The sequence below is a fragment of the Coffea eugenioides genome, chromosome 9 (assembly GCF_003713205.1).
Source record: "Coffea eugenioides isolate CCC68of chromosome 9, Ceug_1.0, whole genome shotgun sequence".
Classification (NCBI taxonomy): Eukaryota; Viridiplantae; Streptophyta; class Magnoliopsida; order Gentianales; family Rubiaceae; genus Coffea; species Coffea eugenioides.
This window is the reverse complement of record NC_040043.1, coordinates 38,360,638-38,377,291: the sequence shown is the minus strand read 5'-3', so window position 1 is coordinate 38,377,291 and position 16,654 is coordinate 38,360,638. Positions and strand designations below refer to the sequence as shown.

Genomic DNA, 16,654 nt, shown 5'->3' with positions numbered 1-16,654 from the left:
AACCTTCCTTTGAATTACTTACGCATACAAAAATGCAAATCTTACCGTACACCAAAATTTTGCTTCATAAATATCTTGGAATTAGAACTCTTAACTTGAACATACATAGAAAAAGGTATTTTACAAAAATTTGATGAGTAAAAACTTTCCACTTGTCACAAAAAGTTAGCTTTGTTAGAAAATTTGATAAAAGATATGCAGTCTATAAAAACAGAAACTACTTTAAATAAACACAAAAAAAATAAAAGATTTGTTTGAATATGTTATTATTTGTTAAAAAATTATTTGATTGAATCACAAACATATTTCTAAACTATATTTTTTTATCTTTTATTTATCTTCTATCTCACATATATCGTATTATAAAAAAAATAATATTATAATATTCTTTTCAAAAAAATATTTTAAATAATCTCCTATACGAACACACTAAAGAGTTCTTTCAAGCAACAAAATCTGCCAACAACCGGGTTCAAAATCCATACCATCATTGCCAAGAGTATTAAATAATAAATATATACAATAAAATAATTAGAAAAAGGCCCAAAAAAAAAAAAAGAAAAACACTATTGAGATAGAGATACTCCTAGAATCCAACAATGCCACAAAAAGGCTGAGACTTCTTTTTAGATTCCTGAAATCTTCAATAGCCGACCCCATCTGGCATATGGCCATATCTTTCCCACATTACGTTCTGCCAAAATACGACCTTTCCCTTGCATTTACCACCTCTTTTCTTCGAATTTTCAAATCCTCAGAACAGTACAGGTTACAGACAAATTAATCCTACTGACTATTCACCTCCACTCCAAAACAAGAAGAAAACGAGTAGTATCCCGGAGACTGGGGAAGGAGAGAGACCCACAAAGAATCACACACACAACACACACTGAGAAAGAAGGGGGGAAAAAAGGTACTCCCTAGAGAGTTTTAGAGACAGCCCACGATTCATTTGCTCAAAAAATAATCAATCAGTCATCATGCCAAAAGGTTCCAAGAAGAGAAAGGCTGAAAAGAAAAAGAAGGAGCAAGAGGCATTGTCCCATAATCAGAGTCACAACCATCAGACACAGCCACAATCTGCTGTTTCTCATACTCATGGTAAACTCGCACACACTCCTTTTCTTGTGGGGTATTTTGGTTTTTAATGCCTTTTCAATCTTTCTAGATAGAACCCATCTGGCCCTTTTGATTATTATCTTTTTCTGTTTGACCCTTACAGTTTGTGTGTCTCCCAATTTGGCCTTGTGGGTATGGCTTAATTCTCTTGTTTGTTCTGATTACAGCAACTTTTGTTTTCAAGATTTTGTGGGTTTGGCTCAATTATTGTGTTTTTGTTGGAAAGTTCTTGACTTCTTCACTTGTTTATATGTTTTTGATGGCGATGTAGTTCAATCAATGCAGGGTGGTTTGTTACTGTGATTGTCAGGCTTCTTGTACATGTTACTTCATGATTAAGATTTGTGGCTTGTTGAATGTTGGTTGCTGTTTTCTGTTCTGTACTGAATATTTGTTGATTTCTTGTTGAATGAATCAATCTATGGCAGAAAATGATGATAAAGAAAGTGAGGGTGAGGAGGTTAGTTCTCCAGCCTCACAAGACCATTCCAGTCATCAGCATCAGTTCATTGATGGCGAGAAGGAAGATGTGAAGAAGGTAGAAGATAGTTCACATGTTCAATTATCTGGTGAGAAGAGCAAATCCATTGAAGAACACAAAGATAATGGTGTAGCAGTGGAAGAGCCAAAAGCTGAAGAAAGTGTTGTTCAGATTGAGAAGGAACCGAAGCCTGCAGGTGAATTGAATGGCAATAGCATAAGTGAGGAGCGCGTTAAGATTCAGAAGGAATCAGGTAATGGAGTTGCATCTGAGAGTCTGGATGGGGAGAGTACTTTAGAGGTTGAAAAGGAATTGAAACGTTTTGAAAAAGTAAATGCATCGGTTGAGCATGTTGAACCGCAGAAGGAACACAATGATGGAGTGTTGACTGAGCGTCGTAATGATGAATGTCGCTTCATTGACAAGACAAATGTTGTGGTGGATAGTTCTCCATTTGGTAGTTCAGCAGAAGCAGTTAATTCCTTCTGTGAAGGTCTGGCTGAAGTACCTAATCCCATTCCAGTTGGGGAAGTTTATGGTTCAGTAGCAGAACCTGACTCTGATACTGTTCCAGAGGAGAAGATTAGCAGAGATAGTAGTAGTCCAGGTCATAGTTTGTTGACTTCTAATGTAGTCACAGAAATGCATGAAAATGGGAAGAAAGATGTGGCTGTGATGGATCAGAATGATAGGAGTTTGCCAGTCCTTGTGGACTTGGGATTAGAGAATAAGAGGGATGAAGCAATTATTCTAGCAGGTAATGCTTTGAGAGCTTTAGAGGCAAGGGGCACAGTTACTCAAGAAACTGAAGAAAAGCAGATGCATTTGTACACTGCTCCTGAAGATGAAGCTGCAAATTATGGTCATGCTAGTAATGGTGAACACCATATTAAGGATTCAGAAGTTCATGGGCACTCTGATACACAGGTTTGAGTTTTCTTATTTTCCTGCTCGGCATATATTGAATATGTCATGCTTTTAACTGATACATAACAACTTTTGTATTTGCTTTTTGTGCTGATGAAATATGTAGCCGCTGGTTGCTTCTGCTATACGACCTGTGCAAAGAACTTCATGGATGAGTTGCTGTGGTCTGTTTGAGGCATTCGCTGGATCAAGTAGATAATGCCCGTAAGATTAAGTCTTGAACTCTAGATATTATTTTTCTTTTCTTGAATGCTTTAGGGTATACCCTTGCTGTTAATACATCTTCTTTCCATTTGACTGTACATAAAACTGACAGTATTCTTTGCTTAAAATCAACTTGCTTGTAGATTCAAATGATTGCTCTGTTCTGGATATAATGCAGAAGGTTGCTTTATGACCTTGTGGATGGCTTTAGAAGTTGGTATCTGTTGCTTTTATTCGCAAAGTGTAATTCAAGATTTACTATTAAGACAGTTTTTGTTCATCTAAACCATTTGTTGGTTGAAGAATAGAGCAATGATAGATTGATGAGGACAAAGTTAAACATAAAAATAAGGGTCATGGATGCTTAATTTTACTCGAAAAATTCAACTTCCCCTTCTTAAAAGAAAAAAATCTTTTAGAGGTGCTAATGGAATAACATTAAAGGACCAGGAAGTGCTTTTGATTGTGATGTGCAAGAAAGTAATCATCAAAACAACTACGTGTTCTCAAATAAAAAAAAAAAAAGAGAGGGAGCAAATTGAATGTATTTCTCCATTGCATTTTCTCTGTCATCTGATTTTCTCAATTACTTTGATGAACCTTTACCTTTTAACTTACCTTCCTAGGTTTTGGTTGGGATGTCAGAATTTGAAGCATACATTCCATTTTAAGTAATTGTGCCCTTGAAGCTCTACATTCTTACAACTAGAACAACTTTTGTAGTTTTTTGCGTATTAGATGATTCGTCTTTTAACTTCTGGCAAAATTTTTCTGGTTTTGTTTCTCGAAGTCATTAAGGTTTCTTCAAAAGTAGACCAAAGTTAATGCAAACTGAAAAGTAATGGAACAGTAATGGAACGATAACGCATTTCAGAAAGAATTTTGAACATTTAACTATCACACTATATCCCAGTTTTTAGTTTTTAGGTGTTCAGAAATTTAAAAATTGTAGCCAACTCCTCAACTACGTGGTCTTTAAATAAGTTATATATTTTGTGCGTTATCATAAAAGTTCAGGATTTCCTAGATAACTACAATGACTGTGAGTTAGTTATGAGTTTAATCAGGTTGATTAGATTATGGATTAACTGCCGGAAAATAAAATGGAAGTTAACCTTACCTAGAATAGATAAAAGAAAAACAAAATTCTAGGTATACAAACTATATAAATTGCTTCTTTGTCATATGCTTTTTTTTCAAGCATAGAGAAACCTCATAACTTAGAGAAGGTGGGATCCCTTGAAGTTGAATTTGTTCCCAACCCCAGGTGTACTGTAGGATGTACAATTTTAAAACAGAAATAAATATTCTTTTCAACTGCAAGTGAAAACGTGGAAAGAAAATCATTACACATTCTTAGCACTTTGGAATTTTGAAGCTGAAAATGTAATTTCTACAAGATAGAAGACATATAATGGGTTTTAGTGTTAAGTTTCTGAAGTAAATAGGACATCCATTTTACGGCATATGAAAATTTGGTTCATTTTTTATATTCTTTCATATTGTCTTATCTTAGCGAGCAAAATTCACTTCTTAAATATGCAAAAAATGAGTCTTGAGGTGAAAATCATCTTTAAGACTGGGGATGGGAATAAGGCAGGTATTGGTGCAACTTTGGGAGGATTATGGTCTAGGTAGATCCCACTAGCATTAAGCTGTTTAATTTCTCATAATTTCTGGTTCTATTGTGGGGCAAAAGTATATAGAACCAATTTTCATTTTCAAATTTCTCTAAGTTGTTTGTATTGAAGAGAACTGCAAAGAAAATTTCGATTAGTATACTGAAGCTCCTGAATTCATATCTTATAAATCAAAATGCTAATCTGAGATTTCAGATGTGGTCTGGGTAAGGGATAATGCCTATACTTTTGATTACTTTTGGCTATCTATTATTGTGCCATAAAGCCATTCAAGAAGAGGAACTAATTAAATACCAAAGGAATCAATGGTAGGACTAACTGGGGTTTCTAGACTGGCACAGGCCAACTAACGAGCAGTTTGAAGTATGACTTTCAGTGGATGTGGAGTAGTATCGGATTGCTGGCTGATAATTTTACCTTTTTATTGAGTGTAACTGCTTATCCTGATATGTGCTTAGATGGGGCCATGCCTGCGAGAATTAGCACATCGTTACTTATGATAAGAAACATATTCTTTCCAGAGTTGCTTTCGTAGAAATTGGCTTCCGAACATTCCCAAAGGCCATTCATGTGCAAACTGATCAGCAGGCAATAAGTCCTAGATTTATTCCTCCCTTGTGTTAGTTATCTCTATTTTGCTTTCAAGAGCTTTGTTCCATTTTGTTGTCACTGTTTGGTGTAATCAAATCTTATGGAGCTTGACTTTTATGTTGCTGTTGTGATGCCTGTACTAGGTGTCCATAGACATTAGACAACAGTTATATGCATTTATGCTCTTAACCTGCCATGCAGGTTCATCATGCTGTGTCTTAGGCACTGAACACTTCTATCTTAGTGGTAAGTTTGGGGTTAAAGGTTGTTGCATGGTGCCTTAGATGTGCTTTTACGTATTTTCTTAGCCTAGGAGCTGAAATAGGTCATTACTCTGTACTTGGGAAATTTATGTGCTGGACCTTAATCTACTGGTTAGTCATTCAACCATAAGCAATTTGTTGAGATCTTTTACCAAGTATAGGTTGCTAGTTTTCGTTATCCTGGGTAACAAATTTATTCCAACAGCGAAATCTGATTGTCCATGTGAAATATGTTTATACAGTAGTTGAAATAATTTGGTTTGCTAATTCCCACATTTGATGGAACTATGGCGACGCCAAGTTAATATTCTGTCGATTATTCTGTGTCTATTATGAATACTTTACTGCATTTCCCTCATACTCCTACATGTCTTGCTCTAGTGATTAAATGTAATTGCTTCCTTAAATACCTGCTGCAGTTACTTGCATAAATATTTTTTCTTCTAACTGGACTAGTACCTCGTGGTTTTTATATTCAGTCAATTCTGAAAGTTTGGTAATACCTTCTTGTTTGAATGTAGTGGAAACTTGTTGCTGAATGCAAAAAATAATGGATCATTCAACTTTTTGTAACATGCATGTGCATTGGTAGTTTAATGTGTTTAAGATATTTGTGATGGTCGTGGTAGTTATCAGGCAGCTTGATCAATGCGCAACCTGCATCAGTAATAAAAAATCATTGTATGACATTCTACCCCTTTAACTGGTGTTTTCAGTTTGCAGTCTTTTGAAAATTTTTTTTTTTTTCTAGAGATGGATACTGTTTTTCTTGGACTCAGTTATCTTCCTTGTATCATGTTTATGCTCAACACACATCAATAGTAACTTTTCTTGCTGACATTTATGTCTGTGGAAGGATATTAATGTGTTTAGCCTTCTGTTTGTGTAAAGGATGAACAGGATATGTATTTGATCTTTTGTGTTTATCCTTGATGGGATTAAGTTATCAAGTAAACACTCTACTCTACAACTAAGCGTGAGGATGCTTGCACTATAATGAGTCACTTGCTGATCTTGTAAAGGAACTCGGTTTATTTTTTGTGTGCAAAGATAAAGCAAATACTTCTGTGGGAAGTATTAATTCACCATATTTACCATCCACCCTCCTGTTTTGTTTTTCTCTTTTAATGGATTGCACATCAGTAGAACTTTTGTAGAGAGCAAGTTGATATGGTTTTGGTTTTTATATGCTCATCTATTGTTGAGAATAGTCACTTTAATACCATATCATGGAAAAGAAAACTGAGAAATCTATTCAACTTTATTGCATTTGTAGCATGTGCCCAAATAACTACTTTAGAGGTAGATGAGGTTCAGTGGTGCGTGAAGATAGTTAAAAGTCATTGCTAAAATATGGGATAAAATCATGTTGTGATCTATAGTTTTGGGTCAACAGTCAATAGGAGTTAGATGCTTCGAGTGCATGTAGGGATTTGTGAGAGAAAAATTTCACCTGTCAAATGAACTTTTTCCCCCAATTCTTTGTAGCTTTAAGTAGATAGCATTTGACTTGATTATATGCATATAAAGTGGGGGATGTGAACTGCTCTTGAAGAAATACTTCTTCCTTAGCCTAGCAAGTCTCAGCCTTTCTATTTCATGAAATGCCATTTCAGTATCTTCAGTTAAAGAATTATTCTTTTCAAATTTTGCACCTCAAAGCCTAACCTAGTTTAGCAAATCCTTTTCACTTGTAAGCATGTCTTGGATGTTCTTGAAAACCAGTTGCTTCCTAGATCTGTCTGCTCATAATCTGGTTTCAAGCTGGATAAGCAAGCTAGTTTTTTCCATCTGATTGGGAAGATTGGGAAGAAATCTCTCTGTCTGTAGGGACTCAAATTTCAAACCAGGTTGTGCGGTATATTGCAATCAGTTATCTTATTTCATGTGGGCCTTACTGGATTGAATTGCAAGAAGCAAGTTTTACTGCATGAATGTCATCTTTAATAATAAATCACATCTATTCTACTGGGAGTCTGAGAGAGGTTTTAGACATCATCTTCCATTGGATTGTCATAGGATTTAATACACCAGAGAGTGGTCGGCTGCATGAAATCTTCACATCCCTGCCAAGGAACACCCTACACACATAAAAGGAAACAAAAGACGAAGAGTAAGAAAGACAATGGCACAATATTCCTAAAGCTTACCTTCGAAATAATTAAAGATAAAGGCATGTATGTTGGTGAGACTTGGCTCACCATAGCCGGTGTAGATTTTGTGAGTTCGTGATTGGCTGTATTTGCAATGAGTGCCAGACTTCAGTTTTGCAGTCAAACTTGTTTCCTTTTCATATCTGGAGAAAAAGATTTAGAATCGTATAATTCTAATCCTATTTTGTTTGATTCAGGGAGCCAAGAATGGAGTAAAGCTGAAATGTGTGACACAGCTTACCAAAATAAGCGAAAATCTCTCTGCAGAACTAACCTCAGGTTATGTTATACATATATGTTAAGTATCACTTGGGAACCCCTGAGACTTTCTTGGTTTAGTTTATGCTTGTATTTTTTTTTTTTTTGGGTCAAAAAGATGCTTGTGCTAGTCTTCTATAGTGTCTCCTTCCATGTTTAGTGTGGTTTTGTTTTTCCTGTGGAGGAAGATAATGAGAGATTTTTAGATGTACTAAAGGGAGATTTTTGCATTGCATAGCATAGCAGGGAAATGACAAATTTTGAAGATTTATGAATTTATGTATATTATTAGTTATGATATTGTCAGTCAATACATTTTTGTTCGCCGGTAAACTAGCATTACTTGCTAACGGGTTCTTCTTCCGGATATTTTATCCTCTCTCTCTCTCTCTCTCTGTCTTTTTTTTTTTTTTGGGTAAGCGAGAGGACGTGAATCCAAGAGCTCTTACTTATAACACCTCTCACCTTATCATCCAATCAAACCCTCCCCCCCCCCCCCCCCCCACCACAGATCACAGTACTTAGAAGATCTCTTGAAGTTTTGAAGCAGATCATGCTTATGAAAAGAGATAAATGAGACTTGAATAAAACAATGCTTGAAACCAACTACTACTAGAGTAGTCGGCCATCAGAGACAGAGAGAAAAAAAGGGGCAGCTCTTGAATGCCTCAATCAGTGTATTCTAGTGCCCAAACTTCTTTGTTCTGGGAAAAGCAGGATTGGAAAATTCTTTTTTGGCAGAACCTGTTGAGGTGAAGTGGCTTGTGTGCTGTATTGGATTGCTTATTGTTTATACCACTCTTTCATGGGTTCTATAACAGGAAATTTAATCTTCATTTGACCTATACTAGATTTCAGGCTTTTGGATTTCAGAAAAATCAAGTATCGGAATTGGAGATTGAAGAGCACTGCGTTGTATGAATTTCCATTCAGCCTTTTGGATTCCTCACAATCTGATTGACTAGATTGGCTTTCGTCCAAGTGCTAAACAGTATATTATTCCCCAGAGTTCTCTAACCATTCCCCCCCTTCGGCTTTTGAAGCAGGGGAAATGCTTACTCTGGCAGAAGTTGGAATCTTTCAAAAGGCTGCACTAGAAGAACAGCCTTCATTCTGACTTGAAATTCTTAGAACTTCTGTATGATAACAGTACATCTGCAAAACTAAATTTATTTTCTTAAGTTTTAATAAACCAAAATTCAATCCTTATTCATCAGGACAAATCAAAGATATTACGTGGTTTCAGCCGATAGGTCATCGATCGATCGAACGCAGTCAATCAAATGATTATAGTGCTCTGCTTATATCATCCCAAAAAATGAATATGGGCAACATATTAAAATGGAAAGAAATGAAAACAATAGAGTTGTTTAACTGTATTAATTTCAAAATTAAAAGCATAATTCTTTCATTTTTTTTCTTCAGGCTGTAATATACCGAATGGAAGTACACAGCCTCCTTGGCTACTTCATCATAGATGGAACAAGAGGGGCTTTGAGTTTTTCCCAAAACAAATTCTTTGTAAAGCGAATGTTTGGATTGTTAGTTTTCACAGAAAAATTTTTACGTTTTTCGTAAATACATTTTTCAATCATCTTTTTATTTTACGTACATCAAATCGCTACAGTACATCTTTCTACAAAAACTCCTAAAAATAGCAATCCAGTACTGTCAAACAACTGTTTTAGCAAATATCCTAAAGTTTGCCTACTAAAACAAAATTTTCCAGTCCAAATACATTTCTTTCTGACAATTCACAATCAGCCCTTAGAACTGGCTAGTACCCAGAGTTCCACTTAAATACAAACATATGGTTCAATTTGCAAAATGCACATATAGGTTAGCTCTGTCATTCTGTGTTGACTTTAAGAACCAAAAACATTCATATCTCGCAAGTGTGCGAGATAGAAAATGAAGAAATGCAGATATTTATGCTGCATTACTGTTAAGTTTCTGGTAGGGAAAGGCATACCACAACTACATATGAAATCAACGATTAGTGTATTGCAAGTACAACTGTACCATACAATTTATAGATCAGACAAGTTAATGACGTTTAAAAATTGACGTAAGCTCTTTGGGCTTCGAAAGAAAAAAAAAAAAGTTAATGACTTCACCATTTCTGTGGTTTAGCCAAATTACAAAATACACGCTATGGTTTGGTCAAATTACAGTTAAGCCCTTTAAATGGCAAAACATTTATGAAATGCCACCTAACATGAATTGGCATTTGAAAATATTGCATGCCTCAACATAATAGCCCCAAAATATCCTTTTGTGAATTGAGTTGATTACATTTACCTCCCATGAGTTTTTGTCTAAATTACATTTGCCTCCCCTAAGTTTTGTTCAAATTATATTTACTTGTCCCAAAATTTGTCCAAATGACAAGATGAACCCTATAGTTTGTGCAAAACAGTCCATATTTTAAAAAACCAAACGTTTATTAAATAAGCAATTTCCACCAGTCAATTGCATCAATTACAACAAAAAATTTTAATAAAATTTTGAAAATACCCGTTAGTTATTGATTAATTTTTATGCCTATTCTTTTTATGATAAAACTAAAAATAGCATTTTGGTTACCAATGCAGTTTATTTGACCACCTATTATTATTTGATATTACGAACCCTTTTCCATGTTAATGTACAAAAAAATAAAATTCCATTTTTCAAAACATAAAATAAACTATTGATTTGAAATCTATCTCTGCATATTGAGTTTTAATTTCTGTTGATAGAGATATTGATATAGAAACTTGAAGTACCAGACCAAATAAAAAGATTTATTTAGAATTTAGGAGAAGAGTTTAATAGAGTATTGAGGAGAAAAATAATATTGTTTTGATAAATTTTATTATTCCATATTAAATCATATTTGGAAATATAATAAATGATTGTTATACGGTAAAATGGATTGAGAAAGTGTCATAGCAAACTGGAAAATAAGTAGGCGTTAGCAAGAGAAAGGAATAGGTTTCTCAATTTTTTTTGTTTTGTTTTGTTTACCAATTTGTAGTAGTTAGTAATGATTGTTTTCTTTTAGTTTGTGTTTCAATTTTGGATCACATTAAGAGATTTTGACCAATATTTGGTTATTCAACTGGTCAAATTTTAGGGTTCTTGTAATTTGATCAGACCTCGAGAGAGATAAATGTAATATTTTGTGAAGGGCAGTTTTGTCATTTCACTACTTTAGTTTGTTTAACTTAACTTGAATGGAGTCACTCATAAGGGGACAAATGTAATTTGGTCAAAGCACAAGGTTCATTTTGTAATTTGGCCAAACCAACGGGGAGGCAAATGTAATTAACTCTATAAGTTATGCAAGGTGATAGAAATTCACTAACACTACCTTAAGCCTATCTACCTCATTTATTTTCTCCAATTCTTAAAATTTTGACACATATCAATGTGGAGAGGTCCTGTAACATGCAAAAATGAAACACGACTCTACTAATATTTTGTTAATTTGGTTTAGTTCAAAAGCAGTGGACGGTCTGAAGTAGGGGTGTTCAAATTTTGGACTAACTCCATTTTGTACCTCCAAACTTATATTTCCTTTTCTCTTTGCATTAATTTCGGATACCTTGTATCCTAAACTTTTAATTTTGGACACTTTGACCATCCAAAACTCTCAAGTCTGTTGTATTTAAGTATAATCAATGATAATGTTAGCAAAATTAATGGTATAAGGACCTTATAAATCAATGATAATTTGCTGAAAGTGGTCAAAATGACCCAAGGTATTGCAATTAAAACAAAACAAAACATTATTATTAATTTACATCGGCTTTTATTTTGTTAATTTTGCTAGCATTATTAGTGACTAGAACCATACAAATCAATAATAATGTGCTGGAAACTATAAAAAAGAACCAAGGAATCACAATTAGAACAAGATAATGCATTGTTATTAATTTATACTACTTTTTATCTCATTAATTTTGCTAATGTTATTATTGATTGGACTAAAATGTGACAAGGTTGAAATTTTTTAATGGGTAAAGTATTCAAAATTGAGAGTTTAGGGCATAAAGTGTCTAAAATTGAAATTTGGGATGCAAAATAGGGAATTAGTACAAGTTTGAGGGTGCAAAGGGAAATTAGTCCTCAAAATTTTGAGAAAAAAAAAAAGTAAAATCAGCCGGTCCAATCTACACTTGATATTTGTAAATTGATTTATACCTTATATTGAAAGTTGGGTAAAACAATATGATTTATATTATATAGTGTTGTATGTTATAACTTATGCCATTATAAATGTATTCTTTTGAGTTTCTACTTGTTATTTTCGATTGTAATGATGAAATAAAATTCAAAATTTTTTACTTAATTTTAGAAATTCGAATATTATCGATTACTAGTTATCCAAATCAAAATCAATTATCAATATCAAATTTATCAAATTAAAGTTTGCATGGTAATCAAATGTTGGTGTTAATAAAAAAAGAATAAAAAACATTAATATATTTTATCCGAATTGTCAATTATATGCCGATGAACACCCAAGTGCGTGTGGAACCAGAAGGCCTGTGTTCCTACTTCCTAGGGGTAATTAGAGCAAAGTTTCAATAGGAAAAAAGAAAAAGTAATTAGTATCACAAAAGAACTCTCTTAAAAGGGTGTGTTTATTATTTGTGGGTTTATGTGTACATTTGGGCTTGAGTTGGGACTTCAGAGCAAGAGGTAGGAAGAGACTTATTAATTAATGTGTGCACACCACATATTTTGATTCATAAACATGTATTTATTAGGAAAATATGAAATGAAAGTACTTGCATAGAATTTTTGTGGAAAGTAAGTAAAGAAAAGTTAATTTTTTTTTTCAGTACTCTCATATTGGAGATTATCAAGAAAGTTGTAAAAATTGCTTGCTTTTCTCACTTTCTTTAGTTGTGGTTGTGCAAGATTAATAGGATCCTGTTGTAAAAAATATACTTTTGTTAGACACATTAGTTAAAAATTAACTATCATGAACTTTCTTTAAATTCCTACCTTCTGTCAAAATTTTTCTTTTTAACTAAACACAAATCGGAAAGCAACTTTCTTTCCCTTCAATTACTTTTACATATTTTACTTTCCCACGTACGTAAACCTCCTTCTATTTAAAGTTTCAAACATATTAGCCTTCAAGAATATTGAGAAATAAAGATGAATTAATTGCACAAAACTCTAGTAAACTTTCAATAGATTTGCATTTACATCCATAACTTTTTAAGTGGGCACCTTAACCGTCCATCTTAATTAAGGATGGCAATGGGGCAGGCACCCGCCCTACGGGGGGCTATTGGGGCGGGGGGGGAGGTGGGAGCCCGGGGAATTTTTCCCCCGTTTAGAGAACGCGGGGGGGGGAGGGGATGTACATAATTATATATATAATATTTAATTTAATTAGTTATAAATTTATAATAATGATATTATTAGTTATATGTATCATTTAATGTATATTAGTATATATAATATAATTGATATTATTAATTATACTACTAATTATACATGTCTATTAATAAAAATTATTAATTATTTATACTAAATTTATTAATACATTTATATTAAATTCCTAACTACACTTAATACAATAACACTTTTTTCTAAAAAAAACACACTAATAATTTTGTGATTGTATTTGTATCAAAATTGAAAACTTAATTATTTTAGTTATATTTGTTTTATCATATTAGATTGTATTCAGATAACTTTTGTTTAATTATTTTTATGAGTTTCAATTGTAAAGTCACAATGAACAATAATTTGGTGATGTATTGATATTTTAGTATTTGATTATTTGCTAAAATTTAATTATAATGAAATTATATAACAAAATTTTTTTAACCCCACGGGTGCCCCCGCGGGGGAAGCGGGGCGGGGTGGGGCGGGGGCAGGACGGGGGAAGTTTGGAATATCATAAAATATGAGTTTGGTCGCTGCTATTAGAAGTTTTTTTTCATTCTAGCAACTTGGTAAAGGCGGTTAATGAGACACTTATATGCCTGATTCCGAAAATTGATACCCCCACTCTAGTAGCTCATTCTAGACCCATTAGCCTATGTAATGTACTGTATAAAATCATAGCCAAAATTCTGGTGAATAGGTTTAAACATGTTCTAGGCTGCTGCATTAGCCCAAACCAATCTGCCTTTGTACCTGGTAGACAGATCTTAGATAATGTCCTTATTGCCCATGAATACATTCACTTTTGAAATCACAAAAGATCTGGTAGGTATGGGTATATGGCAGTAAAGCTGGATACGTCTAAAGCATATGATAGGGTAGAATGGGTCTACTTGGCTAAAATGATGCAAAAGATGGGTTTCTGCGCTCAGTGGATAAAATGGATCATGAACTGCATTTCTTCTGTGTCTTATGCTGTTAATATTAATGGTGAGAAAAAAGGGTTTTATCAGACCTACGAGGCAGGAAGTACTGCTGCCAGGCAGGGTCTAATATCAGAAGTAAAAGTTGCTAACAAAAGTCCCAGTCTATCTCATTTATTTTTTGTAGATGACTCGCTAATTTTCTGTAAAGGCAAATGGGAGGGAAGCTGAGCAAATCATGAGAACACTGAAGACATATGCAAAATCCACAGGGCAACTGATCAATCCACAAAAAATCTTCAATTTTCTTTAGCAAGAACGTGACAAATGAGAAGAGGCAGGAAGTACTCTCACTGATGCAGCACATGAAGGAAGTCAAGCAGAGTAAATGCTTGGGACTCCCCGTGGTTTAGCCACTCTCCCATACAATTTATAGATCAGACTAGTTCATGACGTTTACCATTTCCGTGGTTTAGCCAAATTACAAAATGCACGCTATGGTTTGGTCAAATTACAGTTAAGCCCTTTAAATGGCAAAACATTTATGAAATGCCCCCTAACATGAATTGCCATTTGAAAATATTGCATGCCTCAACATAATAGCCCCAGATATCCTTTTCTGAATTGAGTTGATTGCATTTAGCTCCCATGAGTTTTTGTCTAAATTACATTTGCCTCACCTAAGTTTTGTTCAAATTATATTTACTTGTCCCAAAATTTGTCCAAATGACAAGATGAACCCTATAGTTTGTGCAAAACAGTCCATATTTTAAAAAACCAAACGTTTATTAAATAAGCAATTTCCACCAGTCAATTGCATCAATTACAACAAAAAATTTTAATAAAATTTTGAAAATACCCGTTAGTTATTGATCAATTTTTATGCCTATTCTTTTTATGATAAAACTAAAAATAGCATTTTGGTTACCAATGCAGTTTATTTGACCACCTATTATTATTTGATATTACGAACCCTTTTCCATGTTAATGTACAAAAAAATAAAATTCCACTTTTCAAAACATAAAATAAACTATTGATTTGAAATCTATCTCTGCATATTGAGTTTTAATTTCTGTTGATAGAGATATTGATATAGAAACTTGAAGTACCAGACCAAATAAAAAGATTTATTTAGAATTGAGGAGAAGAGTTTAATATAGTATTGAGGAGAAAAATAGTATTGTTTTGATAAATTTTATTATTCCATATTAAATCATATTTTGAAATATAATAAATGATTGTTATACGGTAAAATGGATTGAGAAAGTGTCATAGCAAACTGGAAAATAAGTAGGCATTAGCAAGAGAAAGGAATAGTTTTTCTCTTTTTTGTTTTGTTTTGTTTTGTTTACCAATTTGTAGTAGTTAGTAATGATTGTTTTCTTTTAGTTTGTGTTTCAATTTTGGATCACATTAAGAGATTTTGACCAATATTTGGTTATTCAACTGGTCAAATTTTAGGGTTCTTGTAATTTGATCAGACCTCGAGAGAGATAAATGTAATATTTTGTGAAGGGCAGTTTTGTCATTTCACTACTTTAGTTTGTTTAACTTGAACAAATGTAATTTGGTCAAAGCACAAGGTTCGTTTTGTAATTTGGCCAAACCAACGGGGAGGCAAATGTAATTAACTCTATAAGTTATGCAAGGTGAAAGAAATTCACTAACACTACCTTAAGCCCATCTACTTCATTTATTTTCTCCAATTCTTAAAATTTTGACACATATCAATGTGGAGAGCTCCTGTAACATGCAAAAATGAAACGCGACTCTACTAATATGAAAAAGAAAATGGGAGTGGGTTTCCATGTAGATTTAGGATGTAGCTAAAATTTGTAATTTTTAAGTGAAAAATACATCTCCAATTATGTGATATGGAACGAGGAACCTTGAGTTTCGGAACCCATCATCCGTATTTGTTGATAATCGTCAAGGTTCTTAATTAGGGAAGATATTTTATTTTTTAGTAATATTTTTTCAGTTTATTTTTTTAGTTTATTGTTATTAATGGTTGTAACAGAGTCAGTAATGGATCGCACGAAGAAACAGTGGAAGAAAGGTTTCAACCTACATTCTGGATGCAATCCAGCATTTGAATCCGTCTATGGATTGTTGAACTGGATTCGAGGCAGTAAGTAGGGCTGTCAACGGGTCGGGTCGAGTCCGGGCCAGAATTTGTTATTCCGGACCCGGACCCGAATTACTACACCAGACCCGAATCCGACCCGTTTACCAGACGGGTTTTTTATTCTATGTCTCGGATCCGGATCCGGCGGGTCCCGGATCCGGGTCGGGTCTACCCGAACAAATTTAGCAAAATTTATAATTTCTAATAAAAATGAGAAAAAAATATATTTGTAAACTAATTTCTAACTAATGCAAAGAAAAAATCAAATAAGAAAAGAAATCAAATTGACTTTACTCAAATACATCACCCTAATCAAATTATATTGATAAATATATATTTTAAATTATTAATTCATTTAGATCTGGATCCGGGTCTAATACGGGTCGGAATACTATATTCCGTATCCGACCCGTTTTTTTGTTTGACAAAAAAACGGAATTAAATCCCTACCCATACCCGCAATAATTTCACGGATCCTGACTTTACTCAAATACATCACCCTAATCAAATTATATTGATAAATATATATTTTAAATTATTAATTCATTTAGATATGGATCCGGGTCTAATAC

The 16,654-nt window shown here is 33.6% G+C and overlaps 1 protein-coding gene across 2 annotated transcripts; it reads left to right on the top strand.

Moving 5' to 3' along the window:
- The first annotated feature begins 686 nt into the window (after positions 1–686).
- Positions 687–7,960, top strand: LOC113782955. 2 transcript variants are annotated; one of them, XR_003469871.1, is made up of 5 exons: positions 687–1,101; positions 1,548–2,527; positions 2,634–2,731; positions 5,164–5,208; positions 7,576–7,960. XR_003469871.1 is itself a non-coding variant. In XM_027328939.1 (4 exons), exons 1-3 carry the CDS (start codon positions 981–983, stop codon positions 2,724–2,726), a joined length of 1,194 nt encoding a protein of 397 aa, XP_027184740.1. In that variant the 5' UTR covers positions 688–980; the 3' UTR covers positions 2,727–2,731; positions 7,576–7,960. The 2 variants fall into 2 exon arrangements, 1 of the variants encoding a protein (XP_027184740.1); XM_027328939.1 differs by lacking the exon at positions 5,164–5,208 and having other exon boundaries at positions 688–1,101.
- Positions 7,961–16,654: the final 8,694 nt, after the last annotated feature.